The sequence below is a fragment of the Dipodomys ordii genome, unplaced genomic scaffold (genome assembly GCF_000151885.1).
Source record: "Dipodomys ordii isolate 6190 unplaced genomic scaffold, Dord_2.0 Scaffold40, whole genome shotgun sequence".
NCBI classification, from domain to species: Eukaryota; Metazoa; Chordata; class Mammalia; order Rodentia; family Heteromyidae; genus Dipodomys; species Dipodomys ordii.
The window spans coordinates 5,056,797-5,065,151 of record NW_012267256.1 but is presented as its reverse complement, the minus strand read 5'-3'; the positions used below and the strand labels follow the sequence as shown (position 1 = coordinate 5,065,151).

At 43.0% G+C, this 8,355-nt stretch overlaps 1 protein-coding gene across 1 annotated transcript in view; it reads right to left on the bottom strand.

Moving 5' to 3' along the window:
• Positions 1–797: 797 nt before the first annotated feature.
• Positions 798–8,355, bottom strand: part of Rfk (riboflavin kinase) — an 8,435-nt gene continuing 877 nt past the window's right edge. Inside the window, exons 2-5 of the mRNA XM_013018391.1 lie at positions 7,574–7,721; positions 7,326–7,477; positions 2,258–2,360; positions 798–1,135 (exon numbers count right to left, since the gene is read on the bottom strand). Of these exons, the coding sequence (XP_012873845.1) occupies positions 1,005–1,135; positions 2,258–2,360; positions 7,326–7,477; positions 7,574–7,721 (534 nt within the window). The 3' untranslated portion in view covers positions 798–1,004. The remainder of the gene's footprint in view (positions 1,136–2,257; positions 2,361–7,325; positions 7,478–7,573; positions 7,722–8,355) is intronic.

Here is an 8,355-nt window from a genome sequence, read left to right as displayed (position 1 = left end):
AAAACAAATGCTCATTTGCCCATGGGCTGTATGAGGCCCCACAGATCAACTGGTACATGTCGGGACAGACATGTATGCTTCGGCCTGTCTGCCTATATTAATAATTTTGTATGGCCTGGAATGTGATAAACATCCAAATAGCCCTTGGCCAGAAAAAGGTTCATCACCTCTAGAAAGAAAAAGAACCAAAGTTAAAAAAAAAAAAAAAAAAGTTAAAGGAGGACTAACTTCTTCAAAAGAAGAGAGCCCGGAGTATAGAAGAGGGCATGTGTAGCGCAGCACACTTGAGGTCCTGACTCAATCCCCAGAACCGAACAGCAAGAGAAGAAAGAAATATTATGTAACATCAAAGCAAGACCTGCAGAATCAAAACAACATTCATCTTAAGAGTCTTCCAAAACCCAGCAGGCAAAGGGAGACTAGGCCGCTTAGGGCTGAGGCAGGTCTCAGAGGTTCATACACAGCACAGTGAACCACCTCCTAAGGGAAGAGAGGAAAAACATGCACAGAATTCTTCATGACTGTCATAACCACGAACGCTCACAAATACCAAAAATACATTCTGGATGCTCCTCCTCCCTAGGCTTAAATGATCAAGCTTCAATTTCCAAGTCTTCTGTGGAATAGCACAGGCTACACAGGTACAGGTTGGCATCCTATGATGAGAACTGGAATTCTCACCTCAAATTAGCAGCCTGTTGTGTTTACCCCTATGTATATATGCTCTACTCCATCACAGGACACTTAGGATCCTTCTAGTGATTCATTTTAATCAACATCACATTTAAAAATCTTGATTTTTTTTTTTTTTGAGTACTGCAGTCTGGTGGGTTTTTGACAGCACTGAAGCACACATTAACAGGGCAACTTCATGTACTGTCAGAACTCACTCACGGCCATAGGACAATGTCTGACTTTCAAACAACCAGGATGGGGCTGCACAGTTGTGACCAGTGAAATACTAGAGAACAGAAGAAACAAAAAAAGGTACTCTTTTCCTTTCATCAGTGACCATTCATAATCTTTCCTTTAGAGACCTGGAAAAAATTGTCATCTTTGAGTTTCAAGTGCTCTGGGGATTCCAGCAGCCGCTTGGCTTCTTCAATATCCCCTTGAATGGCTGCAATGAGAGAGTCTGCAAAGAGAACACACTGGTTAAGATGGCAGGCAACTGCTGTTATGTTTGCAGCGACTCCAGTCCTAACTCTGACGGTGGCACATGCCCAGTGTTTGTTCCCTTTTTCCATACATAAGTAAAAGTCAACGGTACAGAAAGGCTATCCCTCATCTTGAAATTTCATACAGAAAAGCATAGGCACAAACATATACTGAAAATACCCAACAGAAGAAGTTACTATCTCTTTTTTTGGATATTACAGTTGTAAAAGAAACTATTTATTTATTTGTTTGTTTGTTTATTTTTGCTGGGAGTAGCTTAAGCTCAGGGCCTGGGTGCTGTCCCTGAGCTCTTTTGCTCAAGGCTGCTAGCACTATACCACTTTCAGCCACAGCGCCACTTCTGGTTTTCTGGCTGGCCTTGTACTGCTATCATCGGATCTCAGCCTCCTGAGTAGGCAGGATTACAGGAGTGAGCCACCAGCATCAGAAAGAAACTATAATTAAGTACTAACAGATACCATGATAGCATCTAAAACTAATGTCCACTGTGACTGCCCCTTCCACTAGAGGCATTCTGAAAATCTCATTAACTTCCTGCTTAAGAAAGGCAGCCAGCCGGCTGGGATGGACTCTAGGCTCCAGCACTTACATGTAACTACTGCGCAGTTCCTACACTGAAAACTGCTCAAAATCATGTCGACGACCTGTGGAAGGGGAGCTGTGGGGAGGTAGCGGGGCTCTGAGGGCGGCTGCTACAAAAGTTAAGTCTTGCTAGCACTCTTGTTCAACAGCAAGAGCCTCTCACCAGCTGCACGCCAGCCGCCAGCACGTGGTCTTGGGATTCCAGGCTCCAGAACCAAGAGCTGGGTGAACATCTGTTCTTTATGAATTACCAGCCAGGTACTCAGTTATATAGAAACAAAACTACACTAAGAGTGGTGTGGGGAAAATTACTTGTGTGTGTCAATTTCCACCTCTATGAAGTGGGCAAAAGAATTCGTCAATAATAGTTCTAGAAAAAGAACTCATATGGAACACTTAAAATAGTAGTACTTGTTGCCTATGAGTTGCTCAAATATCGTGTCACACCCTCGTTATCACTAGCTATAAGTAACAGAAGGTCAACCTGAGAACTCACCTAAAGAATCAAAGTTCTTTTCTGGTCTGAGGTAGCCAACAATGGCCACATTGAGGATTTCCCCATAGAAGTCTTCTTTGAAAGTATGCATGATATGGGTTTCCTAAAAATAAAATGTTGAGAAGATGACCATGAGACCATAATAAATACAAATTTTAAAATACATCTTCAAGTTTATGGGGGATCAATTAAAATGAAAAAAAAAATCACTAAAATTTTAAAGACCAATTCTCCCATCATTTCTGTCCTAACCTTATATACAGCCCTAAGTGGGTTAGTGGATGGATTATACCAAAACTCGGATATGGTTCACTGCTTAGTAACTTCTCCAGCTCAGATAAATCATCTAAGCTTAAGGCAAGCAGGGCTGGACACCCAACCCTTCCGAGGCTGACCAAAGACAGAACAGAGTCAGCTAGACTAGGATGATGGGATCAGAAACAGCAAAGGTGTAAACATTTAGAAACATCTATTCTAAGGTTTATTTTGAAGCTCTTGACTTGAGGAAATCTAATCCATGTACCAATCTAGAAAGGTGCAGCTAAATCATTCAGAGTAACTACTAAAACAACAGAGATGACTTAAGTGAACTGTGTATACTTAAAAATAGGAACCAGATCAAAAACAGGAAGGAAATAAATATGGACTAAAATCATGGGAAGTTTTGCCTTTTCTCTTAGAAAAATAAAACTGCCTTTCCTAACTTTCTATTTTTCTTGGTGGTTGTTGCCGTGTTCTGATTCCCACCTACCCCTTCAGTGCTGGGACCAATCCCAGGACTTCATAACGCAAGGAAGCAGAGGCACTCTAGCACTAAGCTACACATGCCAGTCCCTGGTGTTTTGAGACAGGGTCTCACTATCTGCTCAGGCTGGCCTAGAACTCAAGATCCCCTTGCCTTGCCTCTGGAGTGCTGAGAGCAGAGATGTGAGGCTGCTTGTGATCTTTTAAGATGGGGGTAATGGGTGGGGCCCACTTTTCTATGTTCTCTATCTAGAGGGAAATCCCTTTGCACACAGTCTCTAATATGCATATACCCTTACAGAGGGACAGAAGTAACTTATCATTCCATATTTTCTGTCTACTCAAAAAATGGGGAAAAGTGGATTGTCAGTTATGATACAGGAAGGGATGAGTAAAACAATTCCATCTTCTCGAAACTGATCTACTCTCTCTAAAACAAGTGAATGATTCAAAGTTAGCCAAACCGAAATCCTAGCTGGCAGAAACGGACAAGCTATTCTAAAACTGACATGAACGGCCAGAAGTACCCTCAAGAAACATCAAAAACCAAACTGGACATACTGGACATTGATGAAAGTGAACTATACAACTTGCAGATAGAGATGGGAGCAGGGAGAGAATGAGAGAACTGATGGCACTGGACTAAAGGAAATGTACTTCGTACCTGACTCATACAAATGTAGCCAGTCTGTAGATCACCTCTACATAAACAACAAAATAACTTTTTAAAAATCCAAGAGAGTTTACACAACGATTTGAGGACCTGAGAGGGCACTGTGGGAACTGACACCCTGACAGACAAGCGGACAACATGCCTGTGAAAGCTCAGGTGACACGGCAGTGCTGTCAACAGCCAGCGCTGGGTCAACGCCAGATCCTTTCAGAAAAAAGTTCACTCTGACTCCTATCGCATACTATACTCCCACATCACTCTGGGTGGGCTGGGAAGGTGGCTCAGTTGCAGAATGACTCCCAACATCCACGTGTGGGGTCCCTAGTGCTGTCATTAATGATCATTTAAGACACAAGTCAGCTTTTAACAGAAAAAGTATCTTCTTGACCTTCACTTAAGAAAGATTTCTTGGGCTGGGAAGGTGGCTCACTGGTAGAGTGCTTGCGTTGCATGCATCAGGCCCTGGGTTCCATTCCTCAGCACCACAGAAGCAGAAAAAGCCAGAAGGGGCACTGTGGTTACAGTGGTAGAGTGCTAGCCTTGAGCTGAAGAGCTGAGGGACAGCGCCCAGGCCCAGAGTTCAGGCCCCATGACCAGAAAAAAAAAAAAAGATTTCTTACTTTTTTTCCCACTACCAGGCTTGAACTCAGAGCCTCACACTCTTCCTTCCCTTTATTGTCCACACCTGGTGGCTGTGCCGCTTGGCAACGCCTCCAGCCTGAGTTTTTGCTGGTTCACTGGAGGAGTCTCCAAGACTGTCTTATTTCTGCTGTCTTTGGACTCGAACCTTGGTATGTTGGCCTCTGAGTAGCTAGGAAAAAACAATCCTTACTGAAAAATGAGCTGGGTCATTATTGAAGTTAAGACTCAGGGACCTAGTGGTAGAGCATGTATCTAGTATGATTAGGACCCTGGGTTCAATCCCAGCACTGGAGAGAAAAAAAAAAAACAAAAAAGGAAAAGGAAAGCCACCAATGAGTTTTAAAAAATAAACCCACACTAGAAATTTAAATACATAGCCCCAACAAAATAATTAAATTTAAGCTATGATAAGAACTTCAAGATCCTATCACAATGAAAATTTTTAATAAAGGCAAAAGACTTGAATGAGCACTTCAGTTATTCATTTCTGGCAAAAAGCCAAAGGGGTGGAGCTCTGAAATGTATGAACATCTTATCAGTGGGAGGTTCTCCTAATTTTCACAGGATTTCTAGTGCATTTCTTAAATGGCTCAACAGGAATTCCTGTTATCTGAATAGCTCAAGGGCTAGCCCCTCCTCCCTTTTCTGAAAATATTCAATAGTTGTAGGTCATTATGGCTTGGTTATTATTGCTTATATCAGCACTTAGTTCTGTGGTTTTCCAACTGTGACACACTTCTGTCTTATTAACTTTGCAAGGAAGTTAAAATTTAGATTGCTACAAATCTGTTTTTGTATTTCACTTGGGCTAACAAAAGATTAAGCCAAATCCAACAAATAAAATATTTAAGCTGTAGGGATCCTGCAGAAAAAGCGGAACACATACAAAGAAACCCTCTACCCTGAAGGTGATTTTACAGAGAGGCTCAGAGGGGGTGGGTAGCTCTGTGGTACAGTGTTTAACATGCATTTGGGCCTGGGTAAAAAGCCACCGGGTTTGGAGGGAGCTTGAGAAAGAATATACACACATCAAGTGGCATTATCCCTGTAGTAAGCCATTCTGTACTTTACAAAGCAATCAGTAAAGTGTAAATTAGTGTAAATAAATAAGCAATTATGAAAGTATTATTGTAACTGTGGGTTGTAACAACTTTTTCTCATCTATGTGACTTTAAAATGCACCAAAATACTTGTCTGTCACACAATCTATAGATGTTTTTTCTAATTTCTTAATACTGCTGAAGTTAGTATGAACTCAAATTATATTTACAAAATATTAGGATGTTAAAGGTAACAAGAAAATATACAAAAAAGAATGAGAATAAAAATGTGTCACTATAAAAAAAAATGTAGGGCTGGGAAAGGGGCTCGGTGGTATAGTACTTGCCTTGCATGCATAAGGATCTGGGTTCAATCCCTCAGCACCACAGAAGCAGAAAAGGCCAGACGTGGTACTACAGCTTAAGTGGTAGAGTGCTCACCTTGAACTGAAGAGCTCAGGGATGGCACCCAGGCTCAGGCCCAGAGTTCAGGCCCCATCACCAACAAAATAAACAAATAAAATAAAAAATATAAAAGTGAAACAAAAGGGCAGAGCACTGGTATCTCACCTTGTAATACTAACTACTCTGGAGGCTGAGATCTGAAGATGGAGCTTCAAAGCCAGCCCTGGAAAGTCTGTAGACTTTGATCTCCACTAAACTATAAAAAAAAAAAAAAAAGTAGAGCTGTGGCTCAAATGGTAAAACATTAGCCTTGAGCAAAAGCTCAGGGATAGTATCCAGGCCCTGAGTTCAAGCCCCATGATCAAAATTTAACAATATAAAGTTACAAAGGAAATGACAAAAGAGGACAAATAGAGCTGAGCACTGGTGGCTCACATCTGTAATTCTAGCTGCTTAGGAAGCTGAAATTTAAGGACCATGGTTGGAAGCCAACCCAGGCAAGAAAATCCCTGAGATTTTTACCTCCAATTTACCACCCAAAAGTCAAAAGTGGAGGTGTGGTAGTAATAATAAGTGCTGGCCTTGAGCAAGGAAGTTCAGGGACAGTGTCTACTAGTCCCTAGGTTCAAGCTCCAAGACCAGCACCAAAAGAAGGTAAATAGACAAAAAAAGAAATCCCTCCTTGTCCGCAATTAGTTTAAATATAAATGGATTAAATTCTCCTACTAGAAGGCAGAGATGAAGGCTCACACTGGAAATCCTAGCTACTCAGGAGGCTGAGATCTGAGGATCATGGTTCAAAGCCAGCCCAAACTCTTATCTCCAATTAACCACCAGAAAACTGAAAGTAGCACTGTGGATGAAGATGGTAGAATGCACTAGCCTTGAGCAAAAGAGCCCAGGGGCAGCGCCCAGGCTTGGGTGGGGAAGCAGAGATGGGTAAAATGGAATTTTAAAAAACAATAATCTAATTATATGCTGCCTATCAGACAACTCACTTTGGATGTAAAGACACCAACATGCTTAAAGTAAAAGGATGGAAAAAGATGCCCCAGTCAAGCCGGGCGCTGGTGGCTCATGCCTGTAATCCTAGCTACTCAGGAGGCTGAGATCTGAGGATCGCGGTTCAAAGCCAGCCCGGGGCAGGTAAGACGGTGAGACTCCTATCTCCAATAAAACCAGAAAACTAGAAGTGGCGCTGTGTAGCTCAAGTGGTAGAGCGCTCCCCTTGAGCTGAAGAGCTGAGGGACAGCACTCAGGCCCAGAGTTCAAGCCCCACAACCAACAAAAAAAAAAAGATACCCCGGTCAAATAGTAATGAAATGCTTCCTAGCACCAGCCTGGACTCATTTCCTCCTGCCCCAGCCTCCTAAGTCCTGGACTACAGGTATGCAACACTGGTACAGAAATACTTCACTCTCACATTCTTCAAACATGCTGCCGAGAATTTGAGTATTTGAGCTATCTTGTACTTAGTACTGAAAAGTTCTATGTGCATTAAATGCAGCCTGTGACTCTAAATCATCAACCTGTCTGCGGTTAGTTAGCAAAACACAATTCTTACCATGGACTTTTTCAAATTCTTATAGTACGGGTTCCATCCAATGCTCACCACCATTTTGTGGACATCACCGCTTCCAACACTGGCCCAACCATAATAAATGCCAGTGGATACATCAGCAGGGAGATTGTCTACTACTTGCTCAGGAAAATTAGCTGCATAATAGAAACATTCAGAGTATTAAAAGGGTTTCATCATATTACATACTGATTTTTAAAAAATCACATGTAAAACCAGTCTGAATATTATACACAAGATATCTAGAGCCTTAATCGTGATGACCAATCTCATACTGGCTAGTTCTACATTTCTTTCTCCTCCAGATATGGACAGGTAAGGAATAAGGTAGAAGGGATATAAGGTATATACGTCTCTCAAACAAAAAGAACTGAAAACACTCTTGGTGGAAGGCAACAGTGATTGATATGAATGATGCAGGAGGCCTGCTGGAGGTCACCAAGTCTGAGGTCGCAGCTAAGCCTGGCAGGCAGGCGGATGGTTTGACCCCACGAGTTCAGACTCAGCCTGGGCGACCCGCAAGACCTTGTCTGTGATTATTTCAAAATTGAAAATAAGGGAGTGGGGCTGTGGCTCGGTGGTAGCGTGCTTGCCCAGCATGCGTGAAGCCCTGGAATCGACTCCTCGGTACGACATACACGGAAAAAGCTGCAAATGGCGCTGTGGCTCAAGTCGAGCTTTGAGCAAAAGCAGCTCGGGGGCAGCGCCCGGGCCGCGAGTTCAAGCCCCAGGACTGGCAAAAAAAAAATGACTAAAATAAATAAAAATATAAAAGAAAAGAACATGCTCTTTCCTAAGTAGGTGGTGCGTCCTGCTTAGGACTCCAAACTCAAGGCCCAAGCTTAAAGGCTGGGTGAACAGGTCAAAGGGCAACCCGCTGTGCGTTTTCCTTTAAGGCCATCGTCCGCCCCAAACCTCGGGTCCCCAACACGCAGACAGGCGAAGACCGGGCCGCCTCCGGGACCCGGGGCCTTGCCGGGGGTCAAGGGTCGCGCCGGCCGCCGGGGCCGGGCTG